The sequence below is a fragment of the Mustela putorius genome, unplaced genomic scaffold (assembly GCF_011764305.1).
Source record: "Mustela putorius furo isolate JIRA1106 unplaced genomic scaffold, ASM1176430v1.1 tig00000228_pilon_pilon_pilon, whole genome shotgun sequence".
NCBI classification, from domain to species: Eukaryota; Metazoa; Chordata; class Mammalia; order Carnivora; family Mustelidae; genus Mustela; species Mustela putorius.
Genome location: NW_025421322.1, coordinates 38,616,256 through 38,642,637, shown reverse-complemented (window position 1 = coordinate 38,642,637; position 26,382 = coordinate 38,616,256). Strand labels below are relative to the sequence as shown.

The 26,382-nt window shown below is 50.5% G+C and overlaps 1 protein-coding gene across 26 annotated transcripts in view; it reads left to right on the top strand.

Annotated features, from left to right (window-relative positions):
- PTK2 (protein tyrosine kinase 2) overlaps positions 1–26,382 on the top strand; it is a 246,281-nt gene that overhangs the window by 174,435 nt on the left and 45,464 nt on the right. For 19 of the 26 annotated variants that reach the window (XM_045078169.1, XM_045078191.1, XM_045078190.1 and 16 more), the window contains 9 exons: positions 1,730–1,786; positions 3,238–3,258; positions 4,328–4,425; positions 12,009–12,093; positions 13,248–13,348; positions 14,943–15,058; positions 15,952–16,052; positions 19,001–19,090; positions 22,145–22,349. In XM_045078169.1, the coding sequence (XP_044934104.1) occupies positions 1,730–1,786; positions 3,238–3,258; positions 4,328–4,425; positions 12,009–12,093; positions 13,248–13,348; positions 14,943–15,058; positions 15,952–16,052; positions 19,001–19,090; positions 22,145–22,349 (874 nt within the window). The remainder of the gene's footprint in view (positions 1–1,729; positions 1,787–3,237; positions 3,259–4,327; positions 4,426–12,008; positions 12,094–13,247; positions 13,349–14,942; positions 15,059–15,951; positions 16,053–19,000; positions 19,091–22,144; positions 22,350–26,382) is intronic. The other 7 variants (XM_045078182.1, XM_045078181.1, XM_045078175.1 and 4 more) reach the window with 1 other exon arrangement.

Sequence of the window (26,382 nt, the reverse complement as noted above, 5' to 3'; positions counted from 1 at the left end):
GGTCTGGCAGCTGTCACGGCCAGGGTCACCCGCCGCCCCGGGCTCACCCGCTGTGTTTGGCTTCTACAGGTGTGTGCTTCGTAGGAAAGAAGGCAGGGAGGGTAGCCTCTGTTGCTTGTGGAAATTCTGCCTTTGTCAGCCTTCTGAAGGGAGGGCATCGTTGACAGAAGAGAGAGAAGACCATGAGTAGACGCCATGTGTGTGCAGTGTGCTGCTCTCCTCTCAGCTGCATGTGCACATCCCTCCGCTGCTGGGTCCGTCCTTTCTCAGAGTGCCTTAGTAGCTTAGTAGCTACTTAGTAGCTCCCTTCATTCCGGCCATTTCCCACGGTCCTCCCTAAACCTGCACGGAGGCAAAGCTGGAGGCTAGGACATGCCAGTTCGCTGAGAACAGGATAGGAGGGGGCAAGAGAGAGACAAAAGAATGTAAGGTTTGGGGTAGATTGAATGTTTTTCTTAATCCTGCAAGCAGTGTTACCTAGAGCATGTGAGAACGAGACAGACGATCTGCCTCCCAGGTAGGACTTGGGGACGGTTCACACTCCCGAATGCTTTACCGAGAACTGGCTCGTGGACTGTATTCTGCCCACTGAATTTTTTCCGTATTTCAATCACTTCTAATTAAGAACTCAGCTCTTCCAGTAACTCTGAGGTCTGATCTCAATCATTACCATGGCAACATGTGGGACGGTTGATATCCTAAAGAATGTGGCCTGTATATATTCTCTCTTTTCTATAATTTTAATACCTGAGTGAAGTAGTAAGAGCAGCACAGAAGGAAGAACATTTAGCTTTCGGTGTTTCTGGGGTTAACGTGGCTAACGTGGATGCTTGGGCAGATTTTCTCTGTGAAGAGCTGTCCTCAAAGATAGCTCTGGAAGCACTGCTCCTTCTTTCCCGGCCCAGCAGCTTAAACCTGCAGCGCACTGCAGGAGGAAAGCAGGCGCAGCCCTGCTCCCCGTGAGTCCAAGTGAGGGCTGTTCTCCTCGGATGTGCTTCCCACGCTGGTTCGCACGCGGATTTCTAAGTCACCGTGTTACCGAAGGGAATAGTGGACACTACAAGTCCTTGACTTCCCCTCCAAATGGAGCTCCTTGTAACGTGCCATTTCTTGTCATTTCATTCTTCTGGTTAGATTTCACCCTTTTGGCATTAACACAAACTCTAAGGATGTCTGAGTGCAGGGTGACAGGAGATAATCCCTGGGCTGCTTCCACCCAGAGCAAACAAAATCTGTCACCCACGTACTCTCCGCAGCAGTCAGGCCATCAGTTCTGTGTTCCGAGAGGCCAGCATCAGATTCTGCTGTAGAGTCTAGTTATGAGCAAAGTCAGGTTTTCAGTCTCTGAAGCACTCGTCCTATTCGGAGCGACCCCAGGAGAGGCAGGGCAGGTTTCAGCACGGGCTTGGTGCAAAGCAGTTTTGCAGTCGGAACGGATGTGGGGCTTCGAGTCCTGGACATAGAAGCTCCATGTCTTTCTGTTCTCACAAGGGCCTTCCATGCCAGCACCGTGTGTCCCCAAGAGACAAGTCTGTGTGTTACAACAGACACACCATAACGTCACCCGTATTTCCATAGATGACTCATGCGTGAGCAAAAGTGGAGGAATAGGGTCTTGAGAGTATGTCCCCATAGCGCGGCATTCGGGCAGCTCATTTTGCCTCTTCTATCAAAGGCCAGGAGGTCAAATATTTACCCTCTTCCAACATATCTGCTTCCTTTCCTGCAGAAACGGATGATTATGCTGAGATCATAGACGAAGAAGACACCTACACCATGCCCTCGAGTAAGTAGGCTTCTGATTTTGTTCTGGCCCAGATTTGACCGTATTGAACTTCTAAATATCTCACATTTAGAGGTTTTAGATACTGTTTTTAAGCTATCTTTAACAGTTCACTGAGTGCACTTTAGAATTCTGCTTCAGGCTCGGCCAAGTCCGAGGTCAGAAACCTAACGCTCAGATACCTGTAGTACGTGTGCTTAGTTACAGGGTTTTCTTAATTTGTTTCCTGACTCTGTAATACAGCCTTTACTGATGACAAAATTTCCTCTGTGTAGATGATTGTATTATTTAAAGTTAAATAAATACAAACACGCGTCTGTTCACTTCTTTGAATACACACAGTCAGTGAATTGCGTTTGTTGGAGACTTTGTCTTTTACCGCCCTTGAGCTTCCTACCTCCAGCGCACGGTCCCCACAGCTCGGGCTGGGAGGTGTGCAGAGAGGGAGGCTTCGGTCATGCCCTTCCTGCCCTTCCTGCCGTGCTCCGCTTCTCTCTGGTCTGTGGGGGTTCTCGACAGAGGAGAACCCGGGAGCCCCGGATCTCATGTTGGTCGACGTGGTCCCAGATCTTCAATTGGAGACACACTTGAAACTTCATTCACATTAACAAAAAAAATGTCTTGGGGCTCCTGGCTGGCTCTCTCAGTAGAATATGTGACCCTTGATCTTGGAGTCGAGAGTTCAAGCCCCACATATGGCATAGAGTTTACTTTTAAAAAAATTCTTTTTTTAAATTTTAAAAATATATTCTAAACCTCCCTCCAAAAGAGGCACAGTTATGTGTCTGCATACAACCCCAGAGGCCTTAATAATTGAACATCTGATGTCCCGATTCCAGTAGAGCCGGACATACCTGAAAACTACATGTTCCAGGCGCTTTATTTACCCTGTTGTATGACTGTTTTAAAAGATGCTCTCGTTTAGATTAACTGTGCACGTTCAAGAGGTGCTCCCAGCATCAGGCCTGTGCTGTCCCAGGGGCGCCCTATGTCCCCCTGTAAGAGCTCTGGTATCAGAGAGTGGTTCGAAACAGAAGGAAGCGCTGAAACTTGGGTATTTTGGCTTGCACAGCAACATGGAAAATGTTGAAATTTGGGTTAGCCGTTTAGTCACTCACACACCCCTGCAGCCTGTCCGAGTTTGCACCTGTGCGCTTGCTGTCGCGTGTTGAGTTGTGAAGGTCCAGGCCCCACAGAAATGAGTCACAGGGCAGGAGTTTGCGACCGGAGGTTGAAAAGCATTGTTGGCATCACATCGAGGTAATTTAAGGAGATTCAGAGTTTGCTTGTGTTTAGTCCTCTTTTTTTTTTTTTTTAAACTGATGTTTGTGGTTAAAATACTTAGCAAAGTAAATGTTGAAATGTACTCTCCGAGTTTGTTGTTGTTAACCTAATTGCTATTAGTTATTTCTAAGCAAGGTCTTCAATTTTTTTCTCCCTTGATTGCAATGCAGAAAGCTATGGAATAGATGAAGGTAACAGGACTCCTTTAAAATAACTGCATTTGCTTGCCAATTGCAACCTGTGGAATGACGTGGGATGTTTCAGTTTTCAGTTAACTTTTATCTTTCAACTACTTTCCATCGGTTTATTCGTGCTGTTAAACCAATGGAACTACTAGCTAAACTGATTTTAAAGAGGAAAGAGCCGTCTAAAATTTGGGTTGGACCTTTCTGTGCGGTTTATAATTTGGTAAACCAGGGAGAGACTTTGGAACCATTTGGCTGTCGTTTTGTTCCGCACTAATGGACTGTGCACGGTGTGGGTCGTGCAGCTGGGTCGCTGCCGCCATTAACTGGATTAGAAGCAATTGATGAGGTTTCTAGTTGGTGTTTACTTCCGTGTGCCTCAGCAGCCTACTAAATAATTGGATTCATATGAAATCACAACAACTTAATACATTAATTTGAGGCAAATGCTCGCAAAATGTAAAATACTTATAATTTATAATGTCATATGTTCAACCTTGATTTCAAGTCACCTGATTTTGAAATTAGTTTTTAGAAGCGACCTCTTTAAACTCTTTTAGCTCTGTGAATAATATAGATAGGATCATAAGAAAGTGGAAAACTCTTAAACTTTTAAAAACATAAAGTTTCTCATGACACAGTTTTTCTATTACCTCCATGTTTTCAACCCTCAGTTATTTGTTAAATAATTGCTTTAAATAACTGTGTTTTTTAGCCTTTCATATATTAATACCTAAACTAATAGCACTGATTACTTAAGCATATAATTTACTACTTTGGAGAAACTGCTTAGAAAACTATCAGACAGATAAAAACTAAATCGACATTAAAAAATACGGAAAAAATCTACCTTTAATAGAACTTACATGGTTTTGGTAGTTCACGCGATGCCGTAACAGTTTATGTAATTCCTTTGAAGATACCGTTTAAGAGAATTCCACTCCGTTTAAAGCATTTTCATAGACTGACGTGCCGCCAGCGCGATCTGTACTCATGGATGATAATGAAATGAAACCAGCGTCAAGTGTACTCTCGGCGTTGGGAATGTGGTACTTACATATGCCATGTTTTGCAGCCAGGGATTATGAGATTCAGAGAGAAAGAATCGAGCTTGGACGGTGCATCGGGGAAGGCCAGTTTGGAGACGTCCATCAAGGCGTCTACATGAGCCCAGTAAGTCCTCTGCGGCAACCAGCACCCTGCGCTACTTTTGACTGTGGCCCCTTGTTTGTCTTCATGAGTCCCTAGTTCTTCACACCTGTCTTTTACAAAGCTCCTCCTCTGTGTCACCGTATGTGCCGTATCAGAAACAGAAAAATGGCACACGGAGCTCCTAGAGGGCTGGGTCTGCCGTTTATTCATTTTAATCCCTCAGCCTCTCTCCTCAGTAACTGATTCCGCAGTGATCGTTCCATAGCACAGAGTCGACAGATAGATGACCAGCGTCAACAGCAGGAGGCTGCTGATGCCACCTACTGCGTCCTCAAGGAAAGAGCATTAATTTGCCCCAAAGTGCCCTTCAGAAGAGAACAACACATTTTTAAAATTATTTCTTTAATAATAGTGTTCTTGAGGTATAGATCACATACTGTAAAATTCATTTTTCTTAAAACATACAACTCAGTGGTTTTTTAGTATATTGATAGAGTTGTAAAACCCACTACACAGTCCTTCTAGAACTTTCTTTCCCCCAGAAAGAAGCCCCCATATCAGTGAGCAGTCACTCCCATTCCACCTCCCCCCCAGCCCCCACAGCCTCTCATCTGTTTCCTGCTTCTGTAGTTTTGCCTTTTCTGGACATTTCATATAAATGGACTCATATGATAAGTGGCCTTTGTGGCGGGTTCTTCCAGCTGGTGTGCTTTTAGGGGTCACCCATGCTGAAGTGTTATCGGGACTTCATTTCTTTTCAATGCTGGATAACATTCGATTGGATGGGTGGAGCCATTTTTTGTCCATTTGTCCGTCAGTGGTCATTTGGGTTGTTACCATGTCTTGGCTGCTAGAAATCAGGGCTCTCTGAGCACTCCTGTACCGGACCGTGTGTGAGGAGTTTTCAGTTCTCGTGAGGAAAGCTCTGGGCGTGGAGTTGCTGCGTCACATGGTAACTCTTCCACTCTGACTCACTGCTGACCTGTCTCCAGAGAAGCTGTGCATTTCCATCCCGAACGGCAGCGTGTAAGAGCACCCCTTTCTCTGCATCCCTGCCCACGCTGGTTATCATGGTTTTATTACAGCAACAATTTTAAAATAATAGTACAGAGTGCCTGGGTGGCTTAGTTGGTTAAATGCCTAACTCAGTTTCGGCTCAAGTCTTGATCTCAGGGTTGTGAGTTCCAGCCCAGTACTGGGCTCCACACCTATGTGGAGCCTACTTTAAAAAAAAGGAAGATAAAATAATAGTACATACTTTGTCAAGAAACTTTTTTAACTAACAGGTGTACACAGATGGTGCTGATAAGGGCATACGGACTCTTCCCAACTTACGATGGTTGCACTTCAGGGTGGTTCAACACAGTTTTTCGACTTTATGTCAGTGCAGAAGTGACCTGCACGCAGTAGAAACCATACTTGGAATTTTGAACTTGGATCCTGTCACAGGCTAGGGGTACACACAGCCCCTGTCCTCATGCAGGGTGGCGGCCGCCAGCGTGAGGGCCCACTACCGAGACACTGACATCCGTTCTGTGCCCGCACAGCCCTTCCGTTTGTCCCCCCCAGGGGAGGATTCAGCAAACTGCACGAGCTGTCAACGCTTCATTATAAAATTCGCTTCATGTGAAATGACTGCCCAGCTGTGGGCCCAGGTGAGCGCTTGCGGGCGCCTGTGAGGGGGCACGGCTCAGCTGTATCGTTGGGGAGCCCAGATGTATCGCACACACTTTCAGCTTGGGATGTTTTCAGCGTGCGGTGCGTTTATCCAGACGTGAGCTCCATCTCGGGTCAAGGAAGATCTATCGTAACACAAAGGATTGACCTTTGGTGTAGCCCTTGCTTTGGCAGTTTCCCCAGTAGTTCCGTATCTTTCACTTTTTCATATCCTCTGCACGTGCACTAGTGACACCGTGATCATTACTTTTGTTACCAAAGAGCTAAAAGAGCTTTTTTTGGTTTTTGTTTCTGTCAGGAGCAACAGATAATTGTCACCATGTCACTAAACAAATTAGAGTTTCCATTTTTTAAAAACTTCAGTTTCTAAAGCCTTTTCCTTTGTACTTAATATACAGTTCTGTCATTTCTTATGGATTTCTAGCTGTTAACTCTTCTTTAATTATTATTATTTTATTTATTTATTATTTTTTTTACTCTGTGTTATCTTCCTGATTCTCTTAACTCTGTTCTTTGGGGCAAAATGCAGTAGAAAAAGCCCTGCATCTAAAGTTACTGGAAGACTTGCTAAATTTGCGACTTGGCCACACCCAGCTGAGAGGCAGGAGACTGTGGCTTCTTGACTTGGAATTCGGGCAGCTGCACACAGTGGGCTCAGAGCTCCCCCTGGTCTCTAGAATTCAGTGACTTACCAGGACCACACAGATAAAGGCAGGGTTAGTGGGCATTATTTCATGCATCTTTAAAATAATCCATTTTAGTTGTGAAAATACAAGAGGACATTTTTTTAGATACCCATTGTGTAGTGTTCATTAAATATTTGTTGAATGAGCCCCAGCACCAGAAAAATACCAGGGTTCACACTTTTTTGTGAATATCTCCCTGACCTATGCTGTCCATAAGTGAGTGTTTATTTTATTCTTCGTGTGGGTGTCTGATTTTGCCACGCAAAGGAATCTATTCATTCCTTGGGGCTCCTGTTAAGTCCCTTTTCCGGATTACGTCCTTCAGTGTTCTGTCAGATCACAGAATGGTTCTTCGAGGATTTTTAGTCATCAGTCAGACTGCAGCTCAGCACACGTCATGGCCAGGAACCTGCCCCTGGAGCCTCAAGTCATTATTTCACCAACAATTTCTCAGTCACCCAGCAAGTGACAGCAAAGTGGTGGGGACATAAGAATGAACAAAACAGGCACAATTTCTGCCCTCACAGAACTTCACTTCTCTCTGAGACAGAAAGGAACAGACAAAAACAAATACACTAAATGTCGCGTGGGGAAGAAGAGAAGGTCGGGGTGTCCCCCCCCCCCCCCGCGAGATGGTTGGAGAAGGCCTTCTGATAGGTGACACGGAGCACAGCTCTGAAGCAGGGAGGGAGCCGTCCGCGGGAGGCCAGTGTCTGCCGAGGGGAGGGGCACAGAAGGTGAGGGGTGGGGTCAGGTGGGCCACGCATGGGCTGCAGGTCATTCCAGGAGCCATGGACACAGCATCCTCTAGAGGCTTGCACACGCCGTTGCGTCTGGCAAGGTGGTCGGGCATCTCTATCACCATCTGAGCCTCTGCTGGTCACTTGCAAGTTCTGTCATCATTATGATCTTAGACTTAAGAACTTGCTTTTAAATCTCTTTTTCTCTTAATTAGTCCTAGAATAACCCTTCTCAGAATTTATTTGTTAAAGCCTTTCCAATGTCTGCTACTTTTTAGTAATTCGGACGTTGGTCATGTCTTCTATGGAGGCATAGTGGAGGCCGGTGTGGTATTTGCTTTGAACCTTTGAGACTTCTCTGTCCCCTATGTACTGCTTGTATTATAAACTCCTTTAAAAGTCATACCTTGAGCAATTCCCAGGTATGTTTGAATCTGCCTCTTTTTAAGGTGCTAAAACAAAAAACCAGCTTTGCCCAGGTTCTGGTCTGGTCTTGCTCACTTTGAACTGAGTTCTTCAACATTCCGTTCTCTGTGACCAGCCCAGCCCCTCTGGCAGCTGAGCGCCCCCCGGGCTTCTACTGTCCAGCCACAAATGCTGCACCATGGGTGACTGGCCCTTGGCTCTGTTCGCCATGGCCTTTTGTCCCTGTGCTGCCCACGGAGTCTTGGGTCTGGCATCCATTTGAAACTGCGGGTTCTTGGGGAGCAGTACTTCTCTGCATGTCTTCTGGCTGTCTTGTGTAAAACCATGTTCGATATTTGAGTATGAATTCACAGACTAGACGGTTTTGTGGTCTTAAGAACTTTCTATTGTTGTTATACAGAATTCCTGTTAAAAAGGACATTTTGTGTCATTTCTGGAGTATACCAGTTGGCCCTATATTTAGATGGAGGTAGAATTCGTGGTCCTGGTCCTAAAGATGTTCACCATCTAGTTGAGGAAAACAGTTACTGAAACAGTTCAAAGCAAAGTAGTTCCATCTCAGCCTTGCTGTGTGGCTGGCACCTGTAAGAAGGCTCTCCGCTCAGACATTTAACAGACAGATCCCGTAGCTCCTGTTCCCATTCTGTGCTAGCAGCGACCGTCCTGCTGGGCACGGGCCACCATCACCACCTGGAGTCCTGCACCCTGCAGGCTAAGAGAGGGACCCACGTCTGTTGCAGTCATTGTACTGTTTATATTTCTCTCATTTGAAAGTGTTTAATATTCTGGAATTGTATGATGTGCAATTAGTGTGAAATCTAAAGTGAATACACTTTTAGCTAAAGTGCACCGCAGCTGACTTGTAAATAGCATCTGCATTCAAAAGAAAGGTTTTAAGAGCATTCATTAACTCAGCGAATATTTATTGAGCAACTGCTATGAATTCAGTACTGTTGTAAGGGGATTTTTTTGGCAAACAAGACAACAAAGTACCTATTGTCTTGAAACTGACATTTCAGCGATGGAAAATAGTAATGGTGTAAGTGGCAGCATCGTGTATGTTGTAATGTATGATAAATGTACGATAAAAATGTGAGGCATAAGGACACTGTGATAACCTGAGAGGCCTGTCCCGGACAGTTCTGTGCTCAGAGCTTGTCGTGCAGAGCAGCAGGGAGAACACGGCAGGCGCTGTTTTAGACAGGACGGTTTGAGCATGAATCTCAGTGCAGATTTCTGGGGCAGGAGCTTTCCAGTCAGGCAGAACAAGAAGGGCAGCCACAGGAAATGATGCTGGAGCATAGAACATGAGGCTGGGTGTGCGAGGTTTGAGTGAAGGGGGCCTCCGGGGGGCCACGGCAGGGCGCTGGGCTTTTTCTCCCAAGTGTCCTGGGCACAGGAGGTGCCTCAGGGAGAGTGGGTGCAGAGAGAGCCTACAGCAGTGGCAGGGGCTGGGCAGGCGGCTGTCAGATGCACGCTGTAGGCAGGAGCCCGGGTCCTGCTCCTGGATTGTCGGATCGTGGGAGCCGAGGGAAACTTAGGAGTCAGAACTGACTGGTAGGTTGTTGACCTTGAGCATCTGCATGACTTCCGTGTCCCGAGTGAGGTGGAAACAGTAAGGAGAGGAAAGGCGTCTGGTGGTGGGTGTATTAGTGGGGACTCCCCCGAAAACAGAAGGCTGTGGGTGCCTTCAAAACAGCCTCGTTAGGAGTTGGCTCATGTGATCCTGGAAGCTGATTTCATCAGATCTGCAGCTGGAGGCCCAGGAGAGCTGAGGGCTTCTTGCTTCCAGTCTGTGCCTGAAGACCTAGGACCCAGCATAGCCAGTGGAGGAATAGTCCAAAGAGTGGAGAAAAAACAGTGTCCCAGCTCAAAGGTAATTGGGCAGAAGAAATTCCCTCTTATTTAGGAGAGAAGATCAGCTTTTTGTTCTAGTCAGGCCTTCAGCTGATCAGATGCAGCCCACCACATTAGGGAGGGCAACCTGCTTCACTATCATTAAATCCATCCAGAAACACTCAGAATATGCTTGACCGAATTATCTGGGCACCCTGTGGCCCAGTCAACTTGACACATAAAAAGAACCATCACAGTGGGATATCTGGAGTTTTGTTTTGGTCATATCAACTTTAAAGTAACTTTGCTGTGTCCTCGTCAAGATAGGACATGGGGTGGGTTGGATGTCAGAGTCTGGGCTGAAAGACAAAGGGAGGGCTGGAGAGAGAATTTGGAAGTCAGTGCAGATGTAGGACTTGGCACTCCGTGAGATGGCCTCACGTCGAGCTGGCCCTGGGATTGAGCCCTGGGATGTTCCTGCCCCGAGGAGGCGGGAAGCAGTGTCTCGTCTTCCCACTGTCCTCGCAGGCCAGTCCTTCCTGCCTGAGGCTGCTCTTTACATGGACGGTGACTCACCACCGTAGCAAGGACTCTTCGAGAGGAGAGAGCTTCGCAAATTCAGGCTTCATCCCGGCTCAGGAATCTGGGGTGGGAACCATTTCAGAGCCAGATCATGTGATAAGCAGCAGCTCCGTCCCCGAGCTGCTGCCACTCCCTGCTGCCTGTGACACGTACACGCTGCCCCAGTCCCTGTCACAGAGGGGACATGCCACTTACTAGCAAGGCGACTTTGGGCAAGCCGCTAGACCCCTCAGGCTCTGCCGGCCTGTCTATGAAATGGGGATCTCAGACCCGCCTGGAACTCGTCCGGCCGCCTCACAACCTGTAGGCCCAGTGAGATGCTTTACAAAAAGGACAGAAATGTTCAAAACCTGTGGAGAATAAAGACAGCGCGAGCGTCCAGCCCTCTGCGGCCTCAGGGCTGGACGCTCGCTCCTCACACCCCCCGTTGATGGCGCCTGGATCTGACCTCCTCCTCTCTCGGGGTCCTCCGGGGAGGGAGGGAGTCAGGACGCAGCAACCACGGTGAAGAGACCTTGGTCCCTTCGCTGAGTTCTCCCGCTTCTCACTCCCCCGGTCTGTCCTTGTCCTTCCTGCCTCCGTAACGGGACAGGACGTGCGGCCCCACAGTCTCTAGCAGGAGGAGTCCGTGTCCCTGGCAGAGACCAGGTCGGGGCGGGCGGAGCTGAGCGTCCTGGCCTCGCTAACGAGAACCACGCACGGTGGTACTCCGTCGAGGTCGGGAATGACCTCATTTCTTGAACTCGTTCAAGAAAACATCACCTTCTTCTGCAGGCGGGTCCACGCGTCTTCTTGGTTTCTCTCCCCGTTGCCAGTCACACTCTTAGTCACTGCGCGTCTCCCCCTCCCTGAGCTCCGCGCTGCAGGGTGCCCGGGTGAGTGCTCCGTCTGCTCCAGGAGCTCCTCCAGCCTGAATCTGACCCTGAACTCCGCCCCATTCTCCTCCCACTCTCCTGTGGGCCTCCGCTGCCTCTCCTGCGCCTCCAGGCCTCGTCCGAGCTGAGCTGCCGCTAACCTTTGTCTCACCAGAAACCTGACTGGACGTCTCATGGCCAGTGCAACGCCTCCCTGCCCCCCCTGCACTGCCGCAAACTCGTCCCAGCCGCCAGCCTGTCACCACGCCTGCCCTCAGGTCCCAGAGCATCCGTGACCCCCGCTGTGCCCCTGGCCAGCTCTCGGCGGTCCCTTCCGCTCTCCTTTGGTTTTAGTTGTCCTGGTCTCTGCTTCGCACATCAGGACACGCTCCTTCCTTGTCCACAGCGCCGTTACCCACTAACGTACCCTGTGATCAGCTGGTGTCTTGTGTGTGTTGTCCCTTCTTAGCAGGAAGGTGACCTGGGGCAGAACAGGGAACTTGGCTGCCTGTTGTTCAGTGTGCACCCTGAGCTCCTGGGAGGTGGCCTGGCCGGTAGCAGGAGGTGAATGTGGCACAGTGAAGGAACGAACGACCTACAACATGTTAACGTTGCCTGGACATTTTTTCTGGGGACTTTGTAGAGTATTTGAAGTGTTCCTCTTGAGATTTTCAGTTCTGATTCTGTCTGGTCCGGAATCCGCGTAGTTGCCAGTCACGCAGCTTTTCCTGAATGTGCCCACTGATGCGTAAAAAGAAGCTGTTTTTGCTTTTGTGTGTGATTCTGAAATTTCCCCAACACAGGAGAACCCAGCGCTGGCGGTTGCAATTAAAACATGTAAAAACTCTACTTCGGACAGCGTGAGAGAGAAATTCCTTCAAGAAGCCTGTAAGTTTCTAGAAATTTCTATGGAACTCCCTGTGACTTTTTACCTGTGAAATGCAAGTGGTCTCTGCGGAAGTAAGAACGGTAACACTCTGACTTGTCTGTGGCGACCGTGTTACTGTCTCACCTTGCAAATTAATACCCGTATCTGTAGAGGCGCGTGTCCACACGTCGCTCCAGGTAAGCCGTGGTGTTCGGGGTGTGAGGGCAGACAGATCACTGACCCCGTATCCTTCGGGACCCATGTGGCTGAGCATAATGTGGCGCTGGGACTAGGCAGACGTAGAAAGGAGTCTTACCCGGATGCCTCCCGCCCTAGAGTTCGGGATGAGCAGGACAGACGCGGTCCCCGCCTGAGGGAGCTCACAGACCAGGGAGAGAGCCGGGACCATGCCCCGTGCCCTGACCCTGCCTCACAGCCGCCCCTGCGGCTCCCCGCTCACGCATCCGGATGAGACTGTGGGGAGGGTCATGCGTGGGTAGCCGTTCTCTGCCAGGCCCTCGTCCTGCCCTTTCCACCTGCCCTCAGGCTGGGACGTCCTCCCTGCTTTCACAGCGCTTGCCCCTTCTCATCTGACCACGTATTTAGCGTAGTTTCTCCTCAGGAGGCTTTGTCACAGGACCACATTCTCTCCTTCCTAAGTATTTGAAACTAAACAACATGGCCTAGAAATTAGTACTGCCCTCTCTCAGCTTCAGGCTCCACGGGGCTGGGACCGTGTCTGCTGTGCTCACTGCCCAGGCCGGTGCCCAGCACAGCACTGGTCGTGTGCTCAGTAGACACTGGTCGTGTGATTGAGTCCTGGGGTCCCTCCTTACATGGACATGGAACAAATGCCTTCTACCGTCCATTTCAGGAAATATTAACCACCCAACCGTCCAGTAAATTAATAAGTCATAGAGTAAGTCATATTGACTTTATTGGTGTATTATCATTTTCATCAAAATCGTATTGTACTTCCATCAAAACAAAACAAAACAAAACAAAAACAAGTCTGTCTTTAATCCTGTTCTTAGATCTCTGTTTCCAGTATCTTCAGGACAAGACAGACCCTGGCCATGACTTCTGTCTTAACTAGTTCATTTCCAGAGAGCGCCTCGGCCACCCTTCCTTACTGCTGTGTCAGAGAATAACCTGGACAACTGTTTCTCCCTAGTGACGATGCGGCAGTTCGACCACCCTCACATTGTGAAGCTGATCGGCGTCATCACGGAGAACCCCGTCTGGATAATCATGGAGCTGTGCACGCTTGGAGAGGTACCCGACCCGCACCTGGTGTCTCGGTGCTGCCAGCCCCTTTGTCACAGCCACAGTGGAACGGCAGTCCGTGCTTGGCGTTCGTTCGGCCAACTCCGGTGTTTGGTGTCCTTTGTGTAAGGGGCGGGGGTGTGTGAAGGACACTCTTGTGGTTCAGGCTCGGAGACTATAACGTCAGTGCTGGAGGCAGTGGTGACCCTGTGGATCTGTCTTCCTCTCTGGTGCTGCCGCCTGATGCTAGCCCAGGGGTCCAAGGAAGAAAGGGGTGCTCCTAACGGAATGCAGGCAAATGAATGCTGCATCTTGGTAAACCTGCAGTTCCTTACTGTTTGAGAATTCGTTTTATGGCGTCTTTCCGACCAACCGATATTAGTCACAGTTTCTTTTGAAAGTGTGAGTAACATATGTGGACAGATCTCCTTACTTGACTTTCTCCGGGACACAGAAATTCCTTGCTTTCTATGTCACCGTCACCTGGAAATTTGTTAGAAGCCAGATTCTTGGGCCCCCGCCCAGGCCTGGCAGATGAGACCCTCCGCAGGGCAGGCGGTCTGTCCGGGCCACGCCGTAGCCAGCCTGCTCGCAGAGGGACACAAGTCCCTTCTCCAGGTGACCACACTTGCCCTTCTGGTATTAAAGCTCAGTGATTTAGCCTGAAACGTTACGTACTTTCCTTCACTTCTGAAGGACCCCAAGCACAGTTTGGCTTTCCGTGGAGATAGGGGTTCTGATGCGCGGGTGTCAAAGGACAGTTGGGGCCCACGTGCCTCCCTTCCTCCGGGCCCCCCGCTGCTCTCCTCCGCACTCGATAACCGCGTTTGCTGGGCGACAGGACTTCAGGCCTCTACAGCGGCATTTCTTCCTCTGCCCTACCTTTCCGAAGAAAACACAGAGCTTACATATATCTTTCATTCACAGTATTTTTCTGCTTTTGCCTTTGGAGAATTTGCTGGTTTTTCTGGCTTAAACTGTTACTAAATATTTCTCCTTTGTGGACTGATTTTGTAGAATTAGAGTTCAGTTCAGCTGCCTTCCTTTGCCGTGCTGGCATTTAGCTGAATCGGTCGTGACAGTGGTAATAAGGACTGACAGGCCCCGTGGGGTCAATACCCAACACCTTTCTGTACCCGAAGCTTGCTGGAGGAAGCCGGGAGAACTTCTTGCCTCCCCTTCCTCGTCACCTTATCTTCGGGTCTGCCTGGGTGCGGGCCTGCCGGTCCTCGGGTCTGCCTGGGGTGCAGGCGCGCTGTGCCAGTACGTGCGGCCGACCCGACTCGGTCCTTGTCCCCCCGGCCCTTCGCGGCGATACTTCACACTCTTCATTTCCCTGCAGCGTCTTCCTGTATTTTTTCAGAAATTTGTCCACAATCATGAAGATTTCAGTTTTTGAATAGGATTCAAATACCAAACGATTAACCATTATTTCTGAGCTAATAAGTTTCATTCTGCCCCTTCATCTTAGGGGAGAATTGAAGCCATTCTCATAAAAGTATGTTTGGAAATGGGCAGTATTGTTGAATGTAGCTCCTTAACTGTTGATATCTGTTCTCTGTCACTAATTTTTTTTTTTTTTATCTTGTTTGCTGTTGCAAAGCTGAGGTCATTTCTGCAAGTAAGGAAGTACAGTTTGGATCTGGCGTCTCTGATCCTCTATGCCTATCAACTTAGTACAGCTCTCGCGTATCTGGAGAGCAAAAGATTTGTGCACAGGTAAGATGCAGTCATAAAGCTGTCGAGCTGCCCTCTGGGCGGGGGAGGGGTGTAGCGGGGAAACCCGAAGGAGGAAATGCTCAATGTGCCCCGTGAGCCTTTCTACCCCTGGACTCTGTGGTACGTAGATGGTATCGGGAAGTCAAGCGGCACCTGTCCTGGTGCAGGGAAGACCCAAGGCCCGTTCGTACGCACGTTTAGGTTTTCCTCCCATTAGCTGTGAACATTGCGTTTGGGTCAGTTCTCTCCTCCACAGATGCTACTGAGAGCCCATACACGGCTCCAGAGCTGTGAGCATGTGGACCTAAAACGGACACTGGCCCGGGCCTCCGGGACCCCAGAGGGTCATGCGTGACATCTGGCGGGAGCTGTGGCATTTCTGTTTCTCATCCGAGGCCCTGATTGGAATGCAAGGGAAAGCCCTTCTGGTTTGCCCACTACTTTGTTACCCAGCGTGAAAATAAATTCCGTCAGCCAAATCATGGACAAGGGTTTGGATGACGGCTTTGACTTCCGGTGATGAGATCCCTTTGTAGCGGCAGGGTTACGAGCCCCGTCGTGCAGCCTCTCTGTTGATGCAGGTGCTAATACGATTGTAGGGAAAGTCAGAATGCCTTTTTTATGCATTATTCTCATACTTGTTATTTGAGAATATATTTTGCTGCCGATCAAAACACTATTCATCATATTAATGAGTAAATTTCTGCCAAAAGGAATATACTTGAAGTAAAATCATAAAAGTGTTCTTTTTTTCAGTGCATAATAAATCTGTTTGCATTGTCCATAAGCTGTCTTTCAAAATGCCTGTCATTGTGTCTTTATATAATATAGATGACTTTGTGGGTTTGTTTCTCCTCGTATTAAAATTATTTTCCCAAATTCTTCCTTATCAGGGACATTGCTGCTCGGAACGTTCTGGTGTCCTCAAATGATTGTGTAAAACTAGGAGACTTTGGATTATCCCGATACATGGAAGACAGTACTTACTACAAAGGTAAGGAGTCAGAGTAGTAAAGAGGCAGTAAGCTCAGAATCTTCAAGGATTTTTATTTCCTAAAAAGGTGGTCTTTAATAAACTCAGCTGATTTTCAACAGAGGCATAAAATAAGTTCAGTAGAAGAAAGACAGCCTTTTAGTCCATGGGGCCAGAGCAGTTAGACATCCAGAGACAAAGAATGGACCTCGGCTTGAGTCACCCCTTGGGTCAGGGGCTCTTAGGCTTAATTATAAAACGTAAAGCTGTGAAACTTTTAGGAAGGACATACGAGTCAATCGTTGGGGTCTAGGGCTAGACAAAGGGTCCTTAGACCTGACACCAAAAACATGATCCATAAAAGGAGACACTCGGTAGATGGGATTTCATCGAAATTGAAACTCTCTGTTCTGCAAAACACCTGTTCGGGGGTGAAAGGGAAGGTGCAGACCTGGAGGATCTCTGCCGGGCACAGGGTCCCCCCATAACCACAAGTGATTCCACAAAGGACTGGTGTCCACAGGGTAGAATGAGCTCTCAGAATTCATCAGGGAAAACAAGAATATGACATGGACAAACAGTGGGAAGAGAGGCTTCACTGAAGAGGGTATGTGGAGGGCAGAGAAGCCCGGACGGAGGCTCAGACCGTGACGAGGTATAATTGCCCACATGTCAGAACGCTAAAATTAAAAATAGTGATAACACCAAATGCTGGCAAAGATGCAGAGAAACTGGATCACTCCCAGATTGCTTGTGAGAATGTAAAATGACAGAGCCACTCAGGAAGAGCTTCACAGATCCCTGCTGAGTCAGCTGTGCAGCTGCCGTACAGTCCAGCGGGCACACTCCTGAAGCGAGACATGCCGTGCACGCGAAACTGCATTTCAGTGTTCACTACAACTGTATTTCCAGTGGCCAAAACCTGGAGTCAGCACGTCTCCAGCTGGCGACCGCAGTCAGACACCTCCGCAAGTGGGGCGGGGGCTTGACCCGGTGGAAGCAGTCGGGCCGAGGACTCCAGTCTGCTCACCCAGAGACTTCTGTCGGCTGGTTTCAGAGCGGAAATCTAGCTCATGTGATTCTTCTTCCAATTTTGGAATCAGTTCGACTTGGTTCTTTAAATTATTACAGAACAAATATTTTTATTAACAAATGTTCCTACTCCTAATATTTCAGTTGTGGTTTGGATTTATTATGCTCTTAGTATGTATTCTAATTCTTACTACCACTTCAAAGGCCAGTTTCTTTCTCACTTTTTAAAATTCTTGTATTGTGGCAAAATGAGATTTTTACATACAAAACTAGTTCCTTCATCTTACTGCAGGGCTGATGTCTGTTCCCTTTCCATGTGCCTTCAGTACGCCACAGCCCGAGGCAGTCTTAACCGAGATGTGCTGCTATACGAGAAAAGAATTCTTGGGTTGTTCGTTCATTTCAGCTAGTCATTTAACGTAAAGATGATCAAGCAGCTCTCTGCTGTTTTATTTTTATTTTTATTTTTTGCTCTCTGCTGTTTTAAAATACGTTTGCTGTCCAGCTCAAGCCCTGAGCGGTCCAGGTCCCGGACTCCCAGTCAGGAGCTGACCTCCAAGCAGTGTGGTGACGGAGCCTTCGCGTCACGCTGACGGCATTTAAAGTGAGCCGCTGACAAGTTCATGTATTCCTCGTCATCTCGGACGGGTGCCTAAGTCCAGACCCCATTGGGCTGCAGGAGGACACCCCCTAGAGGCTGGGGTTCTTGGGGGTTCAGGACGCAGGAATAAGTAGTTTAGAAGGAATCGAACCGAGGATTTGACTCCACTTGTCATGAAGGTGCTTGAAGTTAAGTGGGAAAAAAGAAGTGACTCGAGTGAAATTATCTTCAGCTTGAAGGGACTCAGAGGCACGCGTGGCTCACAGGAGGTGTCCAGATGAGGCCAGCAGAGCGCAGGCACCTCTATGAACCTAGGCTCCCTCTGACGTGGACTCGCGCTCCCCAGCGCCCCTGCTGCCTTCCCAGACACACCGCTCAGCCGTGGGCCTTCTCTGCTCCCGGGGCATCTGGCGTTCACTCAGAGTCCGGGTCACACCCGTACTGTACCTTTTAGAGCTAGAAGTCCGCAAGGGCAGGTACTCTGGGCGTTCCTCTTGTCACCCAGCAGCTGAAGGACTGTTCTGTGAAGTGGCAAGTTATTTCCTTTGTGGCACAGAAGGAAGGCTCGTGAGGCCTCTAGGGACGGATGATGTAGGCTCACCTAAGAAGTGTACTTTTTCATTCCATCCATCAGCTGTCCTGCCCTGCACACAGCCGCGCAGGCACCGTGGTCAGTCCTCATTCCGTATTCCGTGCGCACGGAGATGTGCAGCTACCGAAGTCCTGTTCAGTGCTTTCGGGGTCACGTGTGGGCGCGGGGCAGGGGAGGACTGGCCTGTCTCTGCGGGAGGATGGGGTGGGGGGGGGGGCAGGGCAGGGCAGGACAGCACCAGCTGCTCTGGCTCAAACCCCAGCTCGGGCTCCCGGTGGCGGTGGCCTCGGGCAAGTCACGAAATGTGTCTGAGCCTCGTTTTCTGAAGGAAGGAGAACCAGCAAGCTGAGCTGTTCGCAGGGTTTGAAGCTAATCTGTGTGGCGTGTGTACGCGCGTGTACATGCTCCCTCCAGAACAGTGTCCGGCCAGTGGGTTAGGATCTGCCACACAGCAAGTCACGGCTGGGAGCACCAGCTAGCCGGGCTCCCTCTGCCTCCCACGCCCCCCGCCTGTCCACACAGCGGAGGCCTGCAGCGCTGTTTCCACGCCACAGGCTGACCGGATCACTCCAGATGACCTCACCACACTGAGGAAACAAAGGATAGTTCTTCCAGATTAGCAAAGCCCAAGGGGTCAGCTATTTAAAGCTTTTTATTTTGATACTGAAAATCTCAGCGAGCTGTAACTGTTAGATCCTTGAGCAGATAACAAGGAAAATTCACTTTCTAAAATTAATCTTCTAGCTTCCAAAGGAAAATTGCCAATTAAGTGGATGGCTCCAGAGTCCATCAATTTTCGACGTTTTACCTCAGCTAGTGATGTGTGGATGTTTGGTGAGTATTTTGAAGTTTTGGGTTTTTAAATGACCATTTCATAGACTACCAAACAGACTTAGGCTTAGCTCTTTCCGCAGTATTTAGGCTTCTCTGCCTTCCCTTGCCTGGACGCTGCTCCACAGACATCCTCTTGGTTCATTCGGCAGCTGCTGGGCACACGCGGGGCACCGGCTTCTGTCTGAACCCCCCCACCCCCCGACTCCGGGCCTCTGTCTCCCTGGGCCCTCTCTGCGTCCCTCCTGGGAGTGGTTGTAGCTCTCTCCTTCTCTCCTCTCTGTCTCTCCGCCTTCCCATCTGCTCCTTCTCTGTGAGTGACTTTAAATGGTCGACCTGTCCTCGGGTTCTGTGCCAGCCCCTCCGCTCTGGAACATCCGCGTGGCGCTTTGCTCGTGTGCTGGAGCCCAGCCTCCTTCTCGACTTCCCAAGGCTCAAACGTTTGATCCTTTGTCTCCTGTGGCTTCTGCTCTAGCGCCTGCTCCGTGCCTCCCCACCTGCTCCGAGCTGGTCGCTGTCCCGTTCTGGGGGTTGCCGTGGAACCTTCTGACCGTGGGACGGGGTGGCCCTCACTCATTCTGCACCGCTTGCTTCAACTGCTACGTCCGGTTTTAAATCACTCTCCCCTTTCCACACGGATGCTGCCCCCCCCACCCTGCCCCACTCTTCTGGTCTAACTCCTTCCACCTGGAACACGTCATAACACCCTCTCCCAGCTGAAATTCTGACGTTCGGGGTCACCTGAAACGTCCCCTCTTCATGAAGCCTCGTGTAGCCGGTGTGTGCTCCAGACGTAACCTCCCGTCCTCTGTTCCCTGCACTTCCGCTCTCTGCCCTAACGCTCACACGTGGATCTTGTGCGCGGCCCTGTGTGCGTGCTTTCTCCCTAGATTTTGAACTACTTCGGAGGAGATGCCCGGACAGGGTTATGTACCTTTCCCCCGTAATTAAAAATAACTTGATACACATCAAGTACACGTTCTTCTTTTTTCTTCTGTGTACTTGCTGTCGGTCTCCTCTAGTGCCCTGAGTGATAACAGGAGAGAGAAGGAGAGCAGCAAATAGTGTGACAGGGCTTAGAAAGAGCTCTGGGGTCCGCTTGCTGTGGCGTCACCTCCCAGGACCTCACTCGCCGGCTGTGTGACCCAGAGAGCCGCTTGCTCATCCTGGCAAGGGGACTTGAGCTTGCCAAGATTCTAAGATGCCCATTTCTCACGCTGTCACTTCTCTGGAACTGGTGGCATTTTGTAGTCGGTGTGAGTTGGGGACGTGTCTTACGTGGCTTCCTTACCCACACTCGTGTCGACTTTGTATCGTTCATCCCTGTGTCGCTTCCTTGTCTGAATGAGTTTGGAAGTGCTCATCGGTAAGAATAAAACAGTTCCAAGAGGAAACAGGATGGTGCCGTGACTTAGTTGGTAGAATTTTCCTCCATTTTTGGTTATATAAACAATATTGTATTTTATAATCAGTGGCATCTTGGTTTTGATAAAATACAGCGTTTAAGGAAATGTGAGGTGTAAGGATAATGTGCAAATTTCGAAAGTCTTACGCTGCCCGGTGCTCAAGTCCTACTAAAGTCTTACGCTGCCCGGCGCTCAAGTCCTACTAAAGTCTTATGCTGCCCGGCGCTCAAGTCTTTACTAAAGTCTTAATGCTGCCCGGCACTGTTGTTAGTAACGACGTCACAATTTCCGGTGAGAAATGCAGAACTAAGGCATTACTTCGGTCATATACTCTTCAGTATGGAGTGACTAGAATTCGGAAAACATCAGAATGTCGTTCACGTGGGCAGGATAATGTGCCTTGTTTCCTTTGAGGCACAGCCCTGCTGTAGGTGCCAAAGACCCTGAAGCAAGGGGCCTCCGCCAGCCCGTGACTCGGTGAGCAGGGAGGGCAGGGTGGAGCAGGGGCTCGCCCAGCCCGTGACTCGGTGAGCAGGGAGGGCAGGCCGAGCAGGGACTCACCTGGGCCATCAGGGCACGTGCATAGAAAGAGAAGCGCTCATGCGGAGGAGAAGGAAGGGACACTAAGTGCGGCGAGGCTGGCATAAGCAAAGGCATGTGTGTGGCTTGTGCTGGGGTGCCAGGGCCGCCAGAGCAGCCCACAAGACATGCGAGCCACCCACAGTCCCCACCAGCCCACCTGCTCGGTTCCCCATTCTCCGCCTTAGGCCCCGTTCGCTCATTTACTGTAAAAGTGGGCTTTCAGAGGTTGTTAGAGGACACGAACTGTCCTCTGCGGTCTGCGAGGGTGGAGTGTGAGTGAGGGGCCGGTGGGTAGGGCCACTGTAGCCCAGGGGATCCAGAGTTTGCCTATGGGGACAGGGACCCCCCGACCAACTCGTGCATGAGCCAGCTGACAGGGCCAGCACGTCCTAGCCAGGCCCGGGCCGCCTCTCTAAAGGAGTCTGAGCATTCTGAAGGTAAAGGCTTAAATTTTAGTATGTTCCTTCGTTAGGCCTCAGGCCAGCTGCCGTATGCATCAGCAGCTTGGACTGCAGTGGGGGGCCAAGGTCAAATTCACCCGGCCTGTTCTGAACTGGTTCGTTAAGCCATGAAGGGTCACTGTACCTGGTGGGGCATCTTTTTTTTTTTTTTTTTTTTAAGATTTTATTTATTTGACAGAGATCATAGGCAGGCAGAGAGGCAGAAGCAGGCTCCCCACTGAGCAGAGAGCCTGATGCGGGGCTCGATCCCAGGACCCTGAGATCACCCTCAGGTCGTGACCTGAGCTGAAGGCAGAGGCTTAACCCACTGAGGCACCCAGGCGCCCCTGGTGGGCCATCTTCTAATACAGGATTTTTAGAAAAGTAAACCTCTTAGAAAAACTTGGGCGTTTTTTGGAAAATAACATAATTTTCCTTATTTGGATCATATTAAGCTAATACTGCTGTTCTTATTTATAACAGAATTCACTGACTACTGCTTTATTTACCTGATTTGCCCCAAGTCACACAGCTGGTCCTCTGGTGCCAGCTGTGCAGTTTTTCCTGAAACACAGACGTGCTTCTCTTCCCACCGAGTTCACGGCTCTGCTTTCCTCCCCACTTCACAGGTGTGTGTATGTGGGAGATACTGATGCACGGCGTGAAGCCCTTTCAAGGAGTGAAGAACAACGACGTGATCGGTCGGATTGAGAATGGGGAGAGGCTGCCGATGCCGCCAAACTGCCCTCCGACCCTCTACAGCCTTATGACGAAATGCTGGGCCTATGACCCCAGCAGGCGGCCGCGGTTCACTGAGCTCAAAGCTCAGCTCAGGTAGGAGTGGGGGGAGCAAGGGCCGGGGCTGGGGTTCGGCTCGTGCGGCTTCTCCCACGCAGTCAGAGTGTTTGAGGTCATTCTGTCAGGACGGCTAAGGCTATGGAATGACTTACTGATCGGTTTGCGTTGATTTATGCCTTGCTAGAATGCTCAGGAGATTGGGTCGTCAAATCTTAATCGACTTCACGTTAGGAAGTCGACTTCTGACTTGGCGTGGCTTCCAAGCCGCGTGAGAACCTAGTCCCTCGTGGCCCACCCAGTTCCATCTCCCTCTCCTGCTCCATCGCCAGCGCTCCTAACTGCTCACGCTTCTCCCTGCACGGCCCAGCATTTCCCACGTGCTGTTTTCGCTCCCGGGGACGCCTTCCACTAGCTGTGCCCCCTGCTAACCACCTCTGTGGTCTTCAGAATCCAGCTCAGATGTCACCTCCTTCAGGGGACAGCCCTAGTCAGCCCTGCCCCCAAACAGAGAGCCACTCTTTGGCACCTTTTCAGTGCTTCTGTCTGTTGTCATGCAAACATCTACATGATCTGTTCGGCTACCATGTCGTGGCTCCTACTTGGTGCCAGCCACGGCCAGACCCGGTAGCTCCCGGTCCCCTACAGGAAGCCCGCAGGGACCTGTTAGCGCACTGAGTCCCTCAGCATGTCTGCGCGGAGCTGACCGTGCACCCGGCCTGGAGAATTACTCATTTGTACGTCTGGGTCCCCCGCCAGGCCCTGAGCTCTCCGGGAGCATCACTGTGTCTCACTCGTTTCTGCGGCTTTGGTGGAGACGTCTGACACACGCTCAGCAAACGGTTGTTGAGTTGGCGTCCAGACTGACTTATAACTGTAATCGATAAGATGCTCTGGTGTGATAAATACCATGGGAAATTTTATCCCTTAACCAGCACCATGGCGTAGCGTGCGCTGTCATCTTCATGATTCCCTGACTCTATGTGACATTTTTAAAATTTGGTGTATTTTCATCTTTTGTCATAGAAAATTAACCAAATATCAGAGTCCAAAAGACCCCAGTGGCTCCTCTGGCCCTGTCTGGTCCCCCAGTGCTCGCGGTCGATCTCGACGGGCCTGGCTGCTCAGGCAGCGCCGCTTGCTGGCAGGGGCGCCCGGCAAGGAGCGTGTTCCACGGAGGAACGAGGGCTGGAGGGAGAGGTGGAGAGGCTTCCCCGGTCAGGGCTCATCGGCTAAGCACCCGCGTGCTTCTGAGTTAGGTTCTGTGGAGTCCACAGTGAACGAGCACAGTCCTGCCGCCAGCGTTCACCGCCTGAAGGAGATGGGCCCGTGTCCCATCACCCCACGGTGAGCGGCGCCTGTCCCCCGGGCCGTGCCTGCCCGCCTGCTCCCGTCCACTCCTGACCGTCCTTCAGGTGTTTCCCGACTGCTTTCTGCAAGCTAAGGGTCTCCAGGTCCTCCGTCCCCGCACAGCGAGTGGGACACACGCTCACTTACTGGAGCTGGATTTTGAACGCGCTTTAGTTCATGTTTTGCTCCTACATTTCTTGGTTCCTCCTTCATCTTTCCTTAGAAGGTGGCCACTTCTGCCCTTGAGATGCCTCCCCTCTCTGACACCGGTGCCATCTGCCTGCCTCCCCGACACCTCCTTTCTCCCCCGACCTGCCGCTCCTCCATGGTCTGAGTACGGCCCACGTGTCCGTCCCGGGCCACCTCCTTTCTCCCAGTTTGCTTCCTGGGCCGTGCTACCCTCTCCCGTCTGTCTGTCTTCAGCTTCCGTCCCGCCTGTTCTCACAGACCCAGAGCCGCGGCCGCATTGCTGCTGAGCGTCACGGTCGTGCTAAAGCCAGTCTGTTACCTTGCCTCCGGCGGCCCCTGGCCTTCCCCTTCCACAGGCTCCAGAGGGGCCTTTGCATCCACCATATCGCCTCACTGCCGCCTGGCACACCCTCCCCCGCTCCCCTGCCTGGACCGTCCATCCATCTAGCACAGCCCCTTACGTGATCTTCTCAGCCATCACTGGGGACGAGTGGCTCCCTTGTTGGCTGGAAGCTTCCAGAGTAGACCAGAGTCCCCAGTCGGCCCGATGGCGTATCCCACCCCTTTCTCACGCCATGGCTGCATTAACCACCTGGGCCTGGAACGCCGCCTTCTCCGCCTGGTGAAATCCGGCCCCTCTTTCTCGGCAGCTCTCAGCACTGGCTCCTTCACGGTTCCATGGCCGATGAGCCTCTGCCCTCGGCGTCTCCCAAGCACTCGGCTCTTCTTGTCGTGCTCCCCCTGCGCTGCCCCAGGTGGCCACACCCGCGTTCAGCCCCTTCCACAGTGTGAGCAGCACAAGAGCTGAGCCTGGGGCCCGATCTCTGGGGCAAGAGGACTACAGCACCTTTCCTGCCCTCGAGGAGCTCACAGTCTAGTATGTCTCAGCCCTACTAGACTGAGGCTCCTTGAGGGCAGGGATCGTCATACTCGCCTCGGTGCCACGCGCACCCGCAGGCCACAGGCCTGCGCACAGTGGGGTCCCACGGCCGCTCGAGTTACGGCTTAGCAGGTGCAATCTCACATCAGTATTCACTGAAGGACTGTTTCTTTGGGTGAAGTAGTTCCAAAAACTATCCAAGGTAAATTTTTAGAACCAAATAAAATGATTTCGCACACACACGCGCACGACTACATCTCTTCTGCACAGTAGCGCAGGCCACGGAGCGTGAATTTGTTCCGTGTTTTTCAGTTTCCATCAGAAATGGAGTCTGACTTTGCATTTTAAACATGTAATATGGCTACCAAAGAGGCCAGTAAAATGTGACTCTAATAGCTTGCTTGGACATTTATGTGTAACAGTGTGTCATAGTCATTAGATTCTTTTATTAAGTTTTACAAAATCTTTACCATATCAAAGATTGCTTAACAAATGAGTTTCAGATAGTCTTTACCCCAGGTCAGTGAAAAAGTGTTTCCTGAATCCCATTCTCCATGTCTATTTAAAAAAAAATAATTCGAAGGGACTCAGATCCCCACGGGATCCCACGCATCTGTGGGCCGTGTTTGTCTCTCACTGAGTTGCAAGAAGTGGCTCTCGGGTTGAGCCTTGCGCAGCGAGTCAGACAGCCCTTGGGTCAGACTCCCATGGCGGTCTCCATGACCCCAAGCCTGTCCTCTTCGCATCCCACTCATTCAGAGATGGGAATCCACGGAGAGGCACAAAGAGGTGAGCGGCCGGCTGGCCGGGGACCGTCTGCGGCCCCCCGTAGGGACACCCTGGAAAATGACTCCCGCTGTGTGCCGTGGCGTGCTTGCCCTGGAGGACTGACAGGTTGTGAGAGTGCCCCAGGTGGTTTTTGAAGGAAAAAAAATCTCTTAATCCCTGATTAATTCGGTTAATTCTTCGGTCGACGCTGTGCCGCGGAGGTCACAGTGCGCAGCTTCAGTACTTGCCCTTTTGCAGCGTCGGCTTCCCAGGAGCCAAGGAAGGGTGTCCCTGTCACCTCGGTCTAGGGAAGCAGGGCGAGCTGACGTGTGCTTTCTTAAACCCTTTTTAGACAAATGAGGGAAATGAACTAATTTAAAGTTAAATTTAAAGTTTATACCATACTTTTTAAACTTTGTATTGACCTACAAAGATGTGAACATGGATATATGCCAAGAAGTGAACCGCTCATTGGATTGTCACAAACGGGACCCAGGCACGTAAGCCGTATGTATGCAGGACACAAACACAGCCCTGCTGTCGCTCCAGAAGCCCACCAGGTGCCCCTTCCACTGACTGTTCGCCCTTCGAGGGTGACTGCTTTTAAGCTGTCTGTAAATGGCATCACTCTTTTGTTCGTGGCTTATATCGTTCAGCATTTGCCTTGAGGTCATCTGCAGTGTCAGATAACTACGTTTTTCTCCTGGCTCTTTGGGTTCTGCTTGGGAATATCCCATAGCTGAGTCATCCACCTGGTGGGAATTTAGATTCTTTCCGCTAGGAGCTGTCAGGGCCCCTGCTGTGTCTTTTCGGTGCACGTAGCTACAGGAACCGAGGTTAGCTGTGTCTCTAGGAGCTCGCAGGTATGCCCAGGGGGAGCATCCG